This window comes from Gallinula chloropus (assembly GCF_964237585.1).
Source record: "Gallinula chloropus genome assembly, chromosome: 2".
Lineage (NCBI taxonomy): Eukaryota > Metazoa > Chordata > Aves > Gruiformes > Rallidae > Gallinula > Gallinula chloropus.
Genome location: NC_140086.1, coordinates 15,009,586 through 15,025,874, shown reverse-complemented (window position 1 = coordinate 15,025,874; position 16,289 = coordinate 15,009,586). Strand labels below are relative to the sequence as shown.

Below are 16,289 nucleotides of genomic sequence, written 5' to 3'. Positions count from 1 at the left end.
TCTAGTAGGGATTAGAGCCATAAATAAGGCAAACTCTCTGTGTAGAATAAAAATGAGAGGTAAAGGAGGGCAGGAGCAGAGCACGATCTGATGCCAGAAAAACAGTTTTCCCTCTTGGTCATGTTGCAGAGTTGTTCTAGTATGTTTGGGCAAGAAAGAGGGTATCGCTTTCAGCTGAAGTGTTTTTATATTTGTCTTGCTGTTGTCACTTCTTTGAGGCAGGACTCAAATATTTCTTTGTGGTCTAGCACAACGCATCTGGCAGATGCACCTTTACCAAGGAGCTCGCTCTGTTAAGGGTGGGGAAGACAGAGTTTTCTCTTCGAGAGTGAAGAAATGAACACTCCTGACACTAAAACCCATTTTACATGCTGTCATCATCTACCCTCAGGGCAAGTTTCCCTTCTGTGACCAGGCATTTTCTCCCTAAAAGCATCATGGTGCCTCTGAGAGTGATGAAGGGGTGCTGGGAGGTGACAGAACAAGCTGGCAGAAGCTGTTAGCTACGTTGCTTAATGCACAACGGGAAAGTAATCAGATCCTGGTGATGTAAATGCTGTCACATTGACACTAGTTCTGACAGAGAACAAACAATTTGCGATATTAACAAGTTGCTAATATACAATGTCCCAGAATGGCAAATATGGTGTCTGGGCAGAAAACCAAGTTTTCAGGAATAGAGAAAAAAGGGAGAGTAAGTGACCGGCACAGCTCCTTGGTGGCTGCAATCATGCTCACATTATCTTCGGCTTCCAATTACTAGGAGCTACTTCTGAATGTTTACAGTAATCAGCTTCGAGTTCTATAATTACCCCTGCGCTTCCTATGATTTATAGAGTGCCAACTGCTTGGAGCTTGATGGACAGGGAAGGTATGCTACCCCTCCTCTTCAGAGTAGCGATGATTTCATTCTTATTTTTTACCCAAGAATTTTCTGTGTATTACACACAAGGTAAACTTTCCTCTTAAAAAAATAAAATGATAAAAAGACAGAAGTGAGATTTATGCTGCTATTGATTTTTTTTCAGAGGAAATAAGGTCAGGACTTGATGTTCAGTGCCAAGCTGGATTTACTTTGTTGCTGAAATCTTTGCAGAACTAAGAAAGGATGTGGCTCTTACTGCAGATCACCCATTGTTTCTTTAACTAAGGCAAATGCTCAGCTGTGCACCTTGGCAGGGAAATAATTCTGCCCCCATCAAGCTGGGTTTCTGGGGGGGTTCCTGAGAGACTCTGGCCTTGCTCACCTTTATGGATTGTCCTGCCCATCCTCTTCTAGCAGTCAAGAGCACATGCAAAACACCCTTTTAGAAAGAGATTTGAAACTCATGACTGAAAACTGGGCACTGGGTATCGGTTGATCACTGAGGAAGCGGCCTGCTCACTCCAGGGTACCGTCATCTTCCTCACTCAGTTGTTACTGGGGCAAAGGTAACTCAGTGAGGATTTCTCACTGACTTGATGGGGAAGCTGGAAACAAAATAAAACTAAATGATGTACGTGAGATTTATCTTTACGACTGTATGTGCTTTGTGCATGCTCCTAATAAGAAGATTTCATTCTCCTCTGGATTTCACTACAACAATTTTCTAGATAGTGTTAGGAATGTTGATGGAAGTGCCAGCAGAATTAACATGGAGCTAGTTTGGTGTTCACCTTAGCAATTGGGATGTGACCTGTGCTCGAAATGAGACCTCCCAGTACAGAAGTAGGGATATAAATTGTAAACTGGAAGGAATAGTAGTCTCTTCCTGCCCCTGCCCCATTTCACTGAATTCTAGGTCCAACTAAACAAAACAAAAAAAGGAAAAGGTATTTTTCTCTCTTTTAGTACAGTAAATTAATTCCATCATACTACGCTCCCTTGGTTCTGTGTCTCATTGGCAGTACCAAAATGTTACTTGACACTAATTGACATCCTTGTTGGCAGAACCAACAGAAGGACTCAACTGTGCAGGAGAGGCAAATAAAACATTTTCCTACCCTAAAGGCCATCTTTTGCAGCAGCATTACTTGATTTCCACAATATGGAATAAAATAAAGCTTGTGCTACTATACCTAGGAAGTATTTATTGCCTTACCTAATGCAACAGATAGTAATAGAAAGACTTGCATCGGGTTGCCAATCTCAGTAGTAATTTTCCAGCCACAACTGAACTGTGCAATTTATTTTTACTGATACCGACTTTCGTTTCAATTACTCAGAGAAGCTCTAGTCTGCAGCTGAGGTACTATATTCAAAACAGCTTCCTGTCACATTTATCTTTACTTTAATTGGTCAGACACAAACCAGGTTTCACACAGGAAACAAACACTGATGGTAATTTTGAAAAGGAAAACAGCGGTTTAAGAGGAATTACATAAATGATGTAAAACCATCAAATGTTTCAGTTTAAAAATAATCTACCTGATCTCTTTGGGTATATATAACTATACATATTTCCCTTGCCATACATGAAAATGATGAAACGTGCTTAAGTGCTGAATTGCTTCCTTCCAAAATCCCATTGGCTCATGCAAATCATAACCCACAAACTACCATTTTCACAAATAGGAGCCAGATGTCCTTTCCTATGGATTGGTACCCCCAGGTACCATGGAATATTAAATTAAAAAAAACCAGGGTGTTACGCACTGTACATTTCTTGAAGGCTTGTGTTGGCAGTGAAATTGCCAGAAGGTTTGGGGTTTTTTTTTTGCATTTGTGAACACTGATGGTCTTTGCCAGAATATAGGAATAAAGATTGTACCAACAATTGCAAACACAATGATGCACATCTGGTAAGAGAAGGGACAAAAGGTGCACAGAGCACAACTGTAGAAAAGCCCGTTTCTAATATGGTGAGGTGTGTAGGGGCATATAATGTTAACAGACAAAACATTCCTCAAGGAGACTGGACCTTTCCTACAGAAATGGTGAGACAGATTAGGTACTGTCGTCAGAATTCACATGCAGCAAGAGAGGAAGGAAGTTCTCTGCCACCTCCAGGGTAGATCAGAGCAAAGCAAGGATGGACTGAGGGCAGGCAGAGGAGGCTCAGTCTGGAAAACAGAGATACCGAGATGTCCAAGGAAAAGGAGGGTATCCATAGAGCCCTTCTTGGCATCATTTTTTCATTCATCCTTGCTTATGTCGCTTGCTGCAGTGCTTACCCTGCACCTGCAGCCCTAGCAGCAGAGCTCAGTCCTCCCATCCTCCTCTGAGGACCCATTGGGTGCAGAAGCTGTGAGGGTGAAGAAACATCTGCCTGCCTTGCAGAAAGGTTTAAGGTCTGCCATCTCAAGTGATAAATACTTTCCATTTTAAAATCAGGTTAATACTGTTAAGGAGAACCTATGCTGCCTTAGGACAGGGCCTGCACATCACAAGATGAATATTTGCATTTCCTCTGTGGCAGCAACCAACCCATAGCCCATTTAGAAATATTTTTCAGTAAGTTGTAGACACTCATCAATCGCCCTGCATCAAAGACAGCACAGTGTGCTGCTTTCCTGATCAACCCTGCGAGCAGCAGCACTTGCTGTCCCATGCCTCATCACATTCTCTCTCCTTTTCCAAGTTGCTGCTTACCTTCAAGTGCATGTGCTTGGTGTTATTTCCTCTCTGACATCCCCCCAGCACTTTGCCCAGGCAGTGACCACAGTGGGGTTCAGCACAGAGGGTGTCGCATGGCTGCCCGCTCTGCTCCAGACAGGTCAGGGTGCCAATTCCCATCCTCAGGCCAGAAGAGAAACACGTGTGTCGTGGGTTCTGGGAAGGTCATGGACTTTGCTTTCCTGAATGAGTGAGGGGTGGAAAACCCTCTTTTGGAGATGACTGGCTAGTAGGTATCTTCCTTTGAAACTGTTCATCAGCGCTAGGATTTTATGATGACAGTAAATATGTGGTAAGACAGCCTAGGCATGATAGTTCTATCCCCACCCCACATGTAACAGCTTTCAGTTTTAGGAAGTTTCCTTGAGTTAATGGCACTTGGCCAGTCCTGGTGCATTCGAGGCAGATGTGTTCTGCTGGCTTAGCACAGAAGCAGGTGGTTGCAACCTCTCAAGAGTTAATCTTTTATTAGCAAAACTCCACTGTGCAAACTACTTTCAGAGATGGAAACAAACATCTAGTGATGACTTAGTGAGAACAGTAAATATTGACATATGTTATCTCCCTGTCTCTGTAGAACAATCTTAGATGTATATTTAATTTTCCTTATTCCTTGCAAGGACTCTGTACCTTTATACAGCAAAATTTCCCTTGGCAAGACGATCAGTGCATTTAGTTTTAAGATCAAGATATATAATGCAGTTGAAAGTTTGTTATAATTGTGGAGGTAGATTAAATATCTAATGAAGTATTATTTCTTTTGCTTTTGTTGAAAAACTTTCCCTCTTTCATCTAAAAAGTCTGAAAATTGTAAAGTATGCATTGTTACATTTACTTGAAATATCCAATTGCTTATGATTAGCTGACATTTCTTAGTTTGTAAGTGAAAACTTGCCTTACATGTGAAATATACGCTTCTTCCTTAATTTAAGATTTCTCTTTGGTACCCCTTCTCTTGGAAATATCAACTGCAGGTAGCAATTTCTAAGTGCCATTGAACCATGCCATAAATCCTTGTCTTTAATGGTCATAGGTTTTCTCCTCTAAAATTAACACACAGATTTTTTCATGTATTTTTTTCTAGTTGATCTAATGCCTGGATCACATCAGCTGTTGGGTGTATCCCAGCATTCATTGTGTATATTCCATGCAAAAAATTATAAACCATCACATTTTTACAAGTGGTGCCTTGAATTATCTCAGTAGAACACAAGCCTCCAGTTAGTCTTTGAAGTTTTCAACACAACTTTTCATTGATTCTGGTTCTCCATGAGCCAATGCCATAGCTGTTTCTTTGTGTAGCGGTTCTTCCCCAGCAGTTTCCATACATAGGGACAGTAACCTCACCCACAGTAATTCAACAAGTTAGGCTAAATCTGGAGACCACTTTGCATATTTTTGATTATTTTGCGCTGGTAGGAAAGCAGGAGAATAAGAACTTTGCATGTGACTGTATAATCTTCCAGCTTCTTCATTCTATCAACTTCTCATTGTGCTCTTCTTGCCATTGTCTTATCTAAAGCAGGAATGCATTTGGCTTTTGAAAGACCCACGTGCCATACACGTTACATAAATAATATATGAAGACTTCTTTTCATATTAACTACCAAATTCTATTTTTCTGACAGAGAAAGGGTTTCAGTTTTTAACAGCTGCAACAGAAAAAAAGATACCCAGATGGGCCTTTTCATCTTCTGCTTCCCTTGCCACAGACTGTTCTTTCCATACTTTATTTGGAAGCAAAGAAAAGCAGTTGGCTATGTTCTGTAAACTTGCTAAATTAAAGACGATAAATCCTCACATACAAACTGAAAAGACTGCTGAAACGCATGTGATGCAGCGCTGGCTTTTCATGCTAGATTAAGCTGCGTGTGTTTGAAAATAAACTGCAAAGAGATGGCAAACCTACTGGAAAGACAAAATGTATATAGCAACACTTCTCCACATAACTATTTTAAGGTAGCTGAAATAAAATGGTACTGCACTGAGCAAAACATATCACCCAAGGAACTTATGACAGTCGTCTATCATAATCTGTATGCTTTAAATGCAATATAAAAGTTGTCTAGACTCTTTCTGTGCTGCAGGAATATACTGCAGTTCATTGAAACAGCTCAAGAGACTGACTATACCATGGCTTTTTTACTGGACCTGCTTGCAGGTCCTGATCCTGCTTACTTCAAGACACACTTACTGGGTTCATGCTTAGCTAGAATGAGCTGAAGCAACTCTATGGATTTTGTATTTCAGGGCCAGGAGCTGCCTTGCAGTATTATATGAGAGGGTTGGTGGAAATAAGAACAGTTCAAACTGAGCTCTGTTGTCTGTTCCAAGCAAATTCCTTGTAATCCAAATGAGAAAACAATATAATTTAGTACAGCTGCAGTGCCAAGAGTTCAGCATGGTGGTTGAGTACGTTCACAGGTGGGTTTTCTACACCCTACGTAGCATATATATGTTAATAAAAGGTGGAAATGCAAGTGTCGTGTTTATATGGTACAAGGAATCGAAGACAAAGGCCCTGTGCTTGCTGAACGTCTGTAGTCCCTGTTCCTTGATGTGAGGGAGCTCCAAGCAGGTGGAATTCATCAATGTGCACAAGGAAACAAAACTGAATAGGTGCCATTATTAAAATGCATTTGCAGATGCCAGATTAGCTTTAGAAAAACAGGAAGGCTTTGAGAGGAGTGGGAAAAGCATTGTCCAACGCAGAATAAAGTGTCAGTTATTCTCTGGCTGCACGTGCGCCGGTGCAAGGCAGGAGTGGAAGACAGGCGAGCAGGAGTGGCTGAGTCAGAGGTGGTCAGCGTGGGGCCGGGGCGAGGAGCAGCTGAAGGCCCAGCAGCCCCTCTGTGCATGTCTCAGCAGCTCGTCAGTGTTTTCCCAACTCATGGGCTCACCCTCGCTCTGCAAAAGCCAAAGTGGACACACACATTGCCACTGCTTCTCTGGCAAGGCACTGGGACCAAGCTGGCAGAAGGCCTGAGGCACAGAGGAGATGGGCTCAGCAAGAGTTATTTGACAGCATTGATTTGTTTCCTTCTCTTTTAAACACCAGTTCTTCTTAGGAGAGGGGGGTGAGGAAGCCAAAGGGCATGGGATAGAAGCCAGACCCTTTCCTGGGTGGGCTGTGGGAGTTGGTGGGAGCATATCAGACCATGCCCTCCTACAGATAAACCATCAGCCCCTTGTTGCTCCATGCTTCCTGCCAGCATGTGTCTCATCCTGCATTTGTTTTTGATGGGATGTCAACTCTTTCAGGGCAACGTCCTGCCACTTCAGAGGTCAGAATTAGTATGGTCATCTGTGACTTGCTATATGAAGGTGCAGTACATTGCAGCCAGTAGCAGTGAAGGTCCAGAGGGATTTTCTGCAGCTTCAAACTGGGTTCGACATGGTTTTAATAGAGGAAAGTCCCTCGGTAAGAAGATGCAGTGTAGCTGTGAGTAGACGGGAGCCACTGCCTCGTGCTGCGAACGGCCTGGCAAAGCTCTGTGCACCACTGGAAGGCGGTCGGTGCTGCTCATGTCTTTACGTGGGGAAAAGACACTGAAGACTCCAGGCACTGTGCTAACGCTTTTATAACCTCTTCCTCTCAGTGCCAGGCCCAGCACACGCTCACACAAACAAACAAGCGCCCACTTCAACGTGTCCTCCACTCTGCTCTCTTGAGAAAAGCCTCTCGTCCGGCTCCTCAGGGAACTTTGATCTCTTTCCCACCGCTCCCTTGACACGGAGCAGCCGTTCCCTGGCTGCAGCCACGGGCTTGCTTGGCGACAGCGTTGTGTTTCTGGGGATGTGCAGAGCAGCTGGAGTGCATCGCTGCATGTGGCCTACTGGGGACTGTGGCTTTCGTCTGGGAGAAAGCGTTAATCACCACTGAGGAGATGTACGCAGATTATCAGCGCTAAAAATCATGGGGAATTGAAGTGGTGGGAAGGATTTGGGGGAAAAGCCAGTTATGAAAATGGCCTGATTTTTAAGGCATGAGTCACACCATTTATTAAAATAGGCTTTTGTACTTCCAAAGCCTCCTCAGTTCTATGCAATCAATGTAAAGCTAATGTTTCTGTCTCTGCTGTGCATCAGCCTCCTTGCAGAAGAAGAAAAGAAAAGGCTGTCTGAGCCCTGTGCAAATCCCAGGGTTTTATGTCAGAATCCAAAGCTGAAAGAATATTTGCATGGACATTGCAACTTTTATTTTATGTATCTGGGCAGAAGCCATGAAGCAACCAGGCACAAGAAGCACCAGAGCTGCAACATTAGGTGATCTGATCAGAAAAATGCCATAAAAATATTCAATTTTTATCTTCTTAACAGTAATGTCAAGGGGGAATGTCCAGCTAAAATCCTTGCCCATGAATTTTGCAAACTCTATGGATAGATGACACAGTAAACAAATGGTTAAGCTCCCTTAATTAAATGTCCATTACTCCAAAAGAGGTGTACTTTCATATAACAATGGTATAACTAGGAGGCAACACCTCTAGGAATTGAAAATACAGGCTCCACTTGTTGGTGTGAAGTGTCGCTGTGCAGGGAAAGGAGGGTGTACAGGCCACATATAGTTGCCAGCTCATGCTTTTGGAGTAGTAACTGTTCTGTGAGCCTGAGATATGCAAAAAGGATAACAGGGGGTCCGAGAAGGGGGGAAGGTCGTAGCTGTGAGCATGCAGTTCTGATAGCTGGATTTTAGGAAGGATAAGGAAAGTCTGAAAAGGATTGGAGGAGGGTTTAAAAAAAAAGTCAGTATTTAAGGGGTGTTATTTCTTCAGCTGATCAAAGATAAGTTTGAGAGTGCATCACTTCACAAACTTTTTTTACAGTAAAAGATTTCTGGCCAGATTTTAATATAACTTTGTGATGAAGGGGTGACAAAGTCCAGAGATTAGCTGCTCAAGTTAAACACACTCAGCTTCGAGTTAAATCTTTATTGCCTGGCAGGGAAAGTAACTGGAGTCTTGAACAGTTTGTAAGGGGAAGAGTAAAGAGGTCATTATGGACTGCTTTAAAGTAAGATTAAACTGTAGTTTTATAAGATTGACAGATAGTTTTTAAATTCTGTTTCTGGGAGAAATTTTTTGGCCTGTGTTTGTGGGAGATTAGACCAGTGGGTTGTGACCACACCTCCAAAGTTTGAGATGGTGACTCCTGGTGCCTTTCCCTCCAGCACCAGGAGGTCTTTTAATTCCCTTTTGTGATTTTGGAGGTTGCCAATCACTATATATTTTATATACTCTCTTTGGCACAGTTTCTTTCTGTTTCATAAGGTGCACATTGTAACATGAACATGTTGCCACATGAGCAGTGGTGAATTAAATAGGAACGAGAAACCCGCGAAGTCACCCCACCTTGCTCTTTGCATCACTCCTGTAAAAATACAGGTCCTGATACTCACCAGCCATGGTCTGACTGTCTAAGACAAACTGAAAGGGGTTCCAGTTTGCTTTTCTAAGCTGCATTATTAAGAGCAGTGAACTAGTTCAGGAGTAAAGTCAGTCCCTATCTGGAGGCAGCAACTTCTATGAGAGGGACAGGTACCTGGAGCAAGAACCTTGCCAGTTGCCATGAGCTTTGCTGCTGCTGCCTCTGAGTCAACACTCCACGTTAGCTGGAGGTAACAGCCTCTAAATTACTTTCAAAGAATTCCCTCCTGAGCAAGTCCGTGCAGTCCTCCCAGCACTCTGAAATCGGGTCAGAAAAGCTTTTCACTCCCACTTTGCTCTGCTGACTGCAGCAAAACACAGACTGTTGAGCCAAGTACGTGTGCCTGCGCTGCCGCCTCTCACCTGGCATGTACTGACTGCAATGAAAACAACCTTCCCCGTGCACTCTGCATCTGGCATTCAGGTAGCAGTGATTTACCAAGCACGAGGGCTTGCGTAGCTCCTCCTGGCTGATGCTGAAAATCAGCCACTGCACCTGAGGACAGCTTCAGAGCCAGCCTTCTCTGGGGTCTGCTTCCCCCTCCTGACGTCTTCCTTCTGACCATGGTGTGGAAATCCCTTTTTTCCACATCATTCCCGATACATTCACTCTTAGGCAGAGTCCCGGCACAGACATTTCATCCCAAATAACAAACATGTCAGAAAGTTGATGATTAAAAAAAAAAGCCCCATAGGGCACAGCAACGGTTTGGGTGAAGTATTTTATTTGATGATGTGTACACAAGGAGGCAGTTTGAGCTAACCACTCCTGTTTATTGTTTTAGCTTCCCTTAAACATACATAAATACTACCTTTTAGTCAAGGAATATGCAAAATGATACACGAAGCTACAAACAAGTTATTTGCTCACACTGAGGATGCACACTGTTACTCTTAACAGTCTCACGTGAAACGTAAACTATCCGTAGAAATGAGGAATTGAACTATGAAAGTCAGTGAGTAGTAGATTCTGTACTACTCGTCATAAACATTCTGGCTACCAACAGTTTGTTGTGTAGCTTGTATCCAAATGTTCTACTACACACAGTCATTGGTCTTACCTTTCCTGCTTGCATTCACTTACTGTACAGTGAATCACCCTTCCTTGTGCTGAAATAGTTGCAGCAGGGATGGACTGCTTCAAACTAAGGCCTCAGCTTTGCTATTTTAAGTATATACTGTTAGGATATTTCAGTCAAAACAAGTGTTGTCATTCTAAAATATGTTCAGTATCATGGCATAAAAAAGTTTATGTTATGTATTTCCACAGTCAGTGATTATTCTGGAATTTCAGAGGGCTTCAGTGTCTGCAGCACGGCTGTTTGTTGATCTCCGATTATCATCATTTCTGAAGACTGGCAGAGCACTTCAGTTAATGACACAAACAGAACAGAGTAGTTTTACTTATGAACTGTAGTGCCATAATTTTTAACTCGAATCAGGAACCATACTGATAGTTCTTGGATTGTAAACGGCTGGCAACAGCAGTTCAACTTCCAAGAAAGGATTTGTGGGGCCCTCTCTCATTTAATGTCATGAATCCCAGCAGCGTGCTGAATGAGCAGAACTTTTTAAGTTTCAGGAAACTCCCTAAGATGTCATAAACAATAAAGGAAGCTTTTTTGTATTTGCATCAGGTTATTTTCATGATGTGGTAGGATATTGCTAGATATTGCAACTCTTACTTATTGTGGCAGTGGTCTGAAAATGAAACTGGTGTCAGTGAACACCTACATATTAGCTCTGCCTCTGAGAGTAAATCCTTTTGTGGATGCAGGCGAGTCTCCAAATCTCTCCTCCTCTATTTCTGTTCTTCAAACATAGCGATTGGTAGTAAATGTTGTTTAATAGCATTGCATGCTCTGTGTCCCCAAAATGATGAGCACAGCAGCAGTGTGTGCCTGCAATAATTCACGTGTCAGAGCGCAGTAACGAATTGCTTGCCGTGCTAAATTTGTCTTAGCAAAGCTGTGTTGCCCATGGAGGATGCATACGGCTCATCTGAGGAAACAAGGTTCAGCAGCAACATGAAGCAGAGAGAAGGCGAGTTGTGCTGGCTCCTCTGAAGCTCTTCAGCAGAGCTGGGCAGTCTAGGTAACAGAGGTCTTTCATGTCGATGGTACTTGAAACGTCACAGTTTGGCTGCCTGGAATGACCTTTCTGCTTTATTCATGAAAAAAGGTTGCGTTTCGGAACTCTGCCTTTTTTTCAAAACCCTAAGAGATGCCATCTGACGCCAGGGCAGCCACTTTGCCTGGCAGCTCGGAAAGCTCCTGTCCCCTGATTATTCCTTGTGTCCCGAAGGCAAAAGTTCATTTGTACAGACAGCATCCCCTCTCTGACAGCGGAATGGGCAAGCAAGAGACAGGCTTCTTTGCAAGACCTGACCACACATGGCAGTTCCTGTATCCATATGGAGAGCTGTGCCCTGAGGACCATGGCTAGGACTATCATGTCTTTATTCTCTAGATCATGATAACTCACTTGACATCCCTGGCATGAATGTTCTCTCTGAGGCCACCAACTGCTGCAGAAAGTGACCTTTTTTCCCCTGTGCTGTTTTTCCTTCAGCTCACGTGCATCGAATGACGAACTGGAAGTTTATATCTAAATACAGCCTTTTTTGCAAGGCTGTCATGTACATGGTCTACTTCTGTGAGGCTCATGGAGAGCAGTCTGACACACAGAGGTGTTACATAGGGATGAGAACAAGAAGGAGTGTTGATGAGTATGAAAAAGGGGAAGTGGGCCAGAAGGGCTCCAGGCTCCGATCTGGTACAGCACCTCAGGCTCTGCAGCTTTTGGACCCTGTGCCAAAGAGCAAGGCAAAGGTTCTGTGTCTGTGGTAGCAGGCTGAGGCTAAATGGAGTGTAAGACTTGGCTGCTGTCTGAGCAGGTATCTATGTTGTTGTTGACAGTTTACATATAAATACATTTAATTCACCAGCTCTTGAGGTTCAGTACTGGAAGAAATGCAATTTATAGACTAGATAAATCCAGAATCTAGATCCTTCCTGGAACAGGTCAACTGTGGGAAATTGTATCTGTGGAACGTGATCACAGTGAGCTAGGTGAAGATGGAATAAATGCTGCCAAAACATCTACTGCAGCTAATTAAGGTCCTGCAGTACTAATGCAGGGAGAATCCACAGGGCTGCTATGTGATCCAGCTCTGAAACAGACTGAGTACTTTCGGGGCTTGTCACAGAGCTCCATCCAAATGCCCCATTTGTTGTCACTGTTAAGAGGCAGCACCAGATGTTACAGCGATGCTGCAGTCTGCCTCTTGGCTCGGTGCTCTTGCTCTGACACCGGCAACCTGGGATTTGCTCTCAGTGTCAAAACAGGCTGTAATTAAGACTTTTGTTCATTATGTAAGGAATGTTTTTTGGCCAGGTGCCTGTTCCCAAAACTTGCGTATCCTTGTGAAGGGGAGGAAGTGGCCTGCAGGAAGTGTCTGGGACACGGTGTCTGTGGTGAACAAGACAGAGGAAATAATACACAGGTCTCATTTCTCTGCTGCCCCATGATTCTGAGAGGGGTGGTCAGCCAGAGCTCTCAGGGACTGCCCTAGACCAATGAATTTACAATAAAGAAATTCGATATAAGGAGCTGAGCCTGCTCTGTAATGACCAGCAGCACCAAACAGCATACAGAGGGAGTGTGCATGGAAGAGGATCACTACCTAACCTGTCACAGAAAGATAAAGTACCTCCATTCCCACTTGACAAAAAGAAGTGCTTGTCATTAATCAAGGTAGTGTTAAAGATCCCTCTCAGCAATGGCCACCAAAGTTTCTTTGTTCTCAGTGATATAAAAGCCTGTATATTGGAGCTACTCATGTGAAGCTGAGCACCTTCCTTCTTTTTTCTGAGTCAGGGGAGGGAAGGGGAGAGCTCCGGGTGCTGCTTCCTTACACCAAGGCAGGCAGCGCACCCCTTGCAGAGAGGTGTGTTCTGATTTCAGTCCTACCAGGCATAGACTTTCTACCTGTTCCTTTCCCCAGTCTCCAACAAGCACCATTTCATGGACAGCAGCTTGCTCTACCAGTGCAGAATGAATTTCCGGCGCCGGCGGCGATTGATGGAGCTCCTCACCGAGAAATCCCGCTTAATGCCAGAAAGCCACGACAGCCCATTTTGCCTGCGCAAGCAGAACCATGACAACAGAAAACACACCAGCTTTCTCTCAGGTGACTCATCAACAATACTGCTGTCTGTAGAGTGACTCCATGGGGTGATAAACAATACTTTTCGGACAAGGGGTTGTAGTGGTTATCTGAAAAAAGCAGGGCAGGGTATCATGTCCCTACTCATAGGGACTGCCCATTTACTGAATTTATCAACTCTGTAGCTCCCTGGGATGGTTTTGCACCTGTATCAATAGCATGTCAGATGCTGATTAAAAATCCGTGTCCATAAACAAACAGAACAGGTTAACTCCCCCTCCGACCCAAAGTATAGAATCATAGAATCATTAAGGTTGGAAAAGACCTCCAAGATCATCTAATCCAACCATTCCTCTACCACAATATTACTTACTAAACCATGTCCTTAAGTACCTCATCCAACCTTTCCTTAAACATCCGGAGGGACGGTGACTCCATCACCTCCCTGGGCAACCCATTCCAATGCCCGACCACTCCTTCTGAGAAGAAATTTCTCCTAATGTCTAACCTGAACCTCCCCTGGTGCAGCTTGCAGCCATTCCCTCTTGTCCTATCACTACTTATCTGGGGGAAGAGGCTGACCCCGAGCTCACCACAACCTCCCTTCAGGTAGTTGGAGAAAGTAATAAGTTGGAGAGAGTAATAAGGCTCCTCTGAGCCTCCTCTTCTCCAGGCTGTTTAGTCCCAGTTCTCTCAGCTGCTTCTCGTAAGACCTGTAATCCAGACCCCTCACCAGCTTTCTTGCCCTTCTCTGGACATGCTCCAGGGCCTCGATATCTTTCTTGTAGTGAGGGGCCCAAAACCGAACACAGCACTCGAGGTGCAGCCTCACCAGAGCTGAGTAGAGTGGGATGATCACCTCCCTGGTCCTTCTGACCACGCTATTCCTGATACAAGTAATTACTTGTATACTTTACATGGAGTTTTCAAAAAGAATAAAAGTAATGGGAAGAGGTCCTGCAGCATTTGCTGTACAGCAATACCTACTGAGAACCAAAATAATAAACAGGAAGCAGAAGGAAAAATTGGGAAAAAAAAATCCCTATGTTGAAATGCCTCCTAGAAGACACTGCACTAGGTGCAGCTCAGCCATCACATTAGCCACAGCATACATGAGTGCATCGTAGTCATGAAGTGGCACTTCTAACTGTGGAAAACACACTCCCCTTCCCCGTGTTGTCAGTGAAGCATGGCTTATTGCTATTGTTCTAAAGAAAGCAGGGAAATAGGTTTAATAATTGGTAACAGTTCCCTTTCTCTCTGTATTTTCTCTCTGTAGTGAGTCCTACCAAGGAGATAAAGATCGTGTCAGCAGTACGGAGGAGCAGCATGAGTAGCTGTGGCAGCAGTGGGTACTTCAGCAGTAGCCCAACGCTCAGCAGCAGTCCTCCCGTGCTCTGCAACCCCAAATCTGGTGAGCAACAGTGTCATTTATGATCATGGGAGCCAGGGCACAGACATCTGTTTGGGAAGAAGGCAATGTCAAGAATGCCTAGTGTTGCGTCTTAACTTAATCCTTTCAAGGATACATTAAAAATTCTCGGCATCACAGGTTTTGTAGGCCAAAAGGGACTGTTATCCTCTTCTTAGCCTGAAGTCCTGCTGAACACAAGCCAGACGTCTGCCTCCAATAATCTCTGCATCAAGCCCATAATTGTGGTTTGAGCTGCAGTTTATCTCTTAGGAGGACATGCAGTTAGAGACCCAGATTTGCGTCTTCACTGCCAAGCTCTGAACCGATTCAAATCTCCTCCTAGAGACATTCCTTTGGTGCAAGTCAGAGGAGAGGTTTAACTATCCAGTGGCCGCCTGACTTGCTGTGAAATAACACAACTCAGAGACTGTAAACAAGGAGGCAGCTTTGTTTCAGCCCGTCAGAGACCATTTCAATGCTTTCATTTGTTTAGGTCATACACTGGACTGTTTAGGAAGGTAAAAGTAGTGTTGAAGCTTATTTTCCTTTTGAAAGGATTTCCTATCCCATGCTGGAAGGTTAAACACACCCATTCTTCCACAGTTCAGTTAAAATTGTTTCTTACGGTACATCTGGGAAGGGGAAGAGGATAGATATTGTTTCAGCCTCTCTGTTTCCCTCAGAAGCAGACCTGAATTCCAAAGCCGAGTCCCCACTGCCCTTTGTGCTCCTTATTATTTCAAATTTAGCGGGTCTGTGCTGATAGTGCACAGGGTGTTGTGCAGCAGGGAAGGGCTTCAGTGGATATGTGTAAGCTTTGCTTCCAAAGGGATGCTGGTGTCTGAAGTGAATGCCAGAGAATGCCTCAAGCACTGTATGAATCCTGTTCAAAACATTGACAATTTACTCTGGAGATGAGTGAGCTGAACTGCATTTCAGTCCTGCTGTGTGGAATAGTCGTCAGAAAGAGAGCTGTAGTTGCAGGGATGTTTTCTCTCTTCTCTTGGCACATTTCCTTCCTTCTCCTTAGGCTCTGCTGGGAATTCAGTATGAGGCTGTAAATCCAAACAATATGAAGGACTCAGTAGTATTGCATACCCAGAAGCCATAACCCCACAGCAGTCCAGCTTGGGGGAACACTCTCATTGCTGGTGGTAGTGGCATTGCTGGAGCATGTTGCTGTTGGGCATTCTGCACCACCTTTTGAAGTGTTTACCCCTCTATGCTATGGGTTTACCCCTTTGGGAAGAATGCTGTAGTATCATGATTTGGTACAATAGCTCTCAGGTATAGTTCCCCAAAATGCTCTGACAGATTTTGTATGGGGAGCTCCGTGGCACCAGCACTATGTTAATTACATCCTGGAAAATACTATGGGACAGATAAAGCAGCATCCACACACTGTCCTTAAATGTCTGCGTTATCTGGACTATGCCAACTATTCTGTTCATTTATGGTTCTGATTATATATAAAGTGTCAACCCATGAGTAGTGAGAACAAGTTTATTTTAATACAGCTGATTACACAACACTAGAAGAAAAAGAACAGGCTGATGTTACCCTCACATAAATTCGTATTTGTTAAAAAGGAATTCTCCCTTAGGACTAGTTTTCAAACTCTGAATAGCTTTAATAGACTCATATTTGAAAGAGGACAGCAATGGGCTTACGAACAAACTTATTTTT

General features: G+C 43.8%; 1 protein-coding gene across 3 annotated transcripts in view; it reads left to right on the top strand.

Annotated features, from left to right (window-relative positions):
- DEPTOR (DEP domain containing MTOR interacting protein) overlaps positions 1–16,289 on the top strand; it is a 75,353-nt gene that overhangs the window by 35,155 nt on the left and 23,909 nt on the right. For all 3 annotated transcript variants that reach the window (XM_084280052.1, XM_084280054.1, XM_084280053.1), the window contains exons 6-7: positions 13,028–13,213; positions 14,469–14,603. In XM_084280052.1, coding sequence (XP_084136178.1) covers positions 13,028–13,213; positions 14,469–14,603 — 321 coding nt within the window. The remainder of the gene's footprint in view (positions 1–13,027; positions 13,214–14,468; positions 14,604–16,289) is intronic.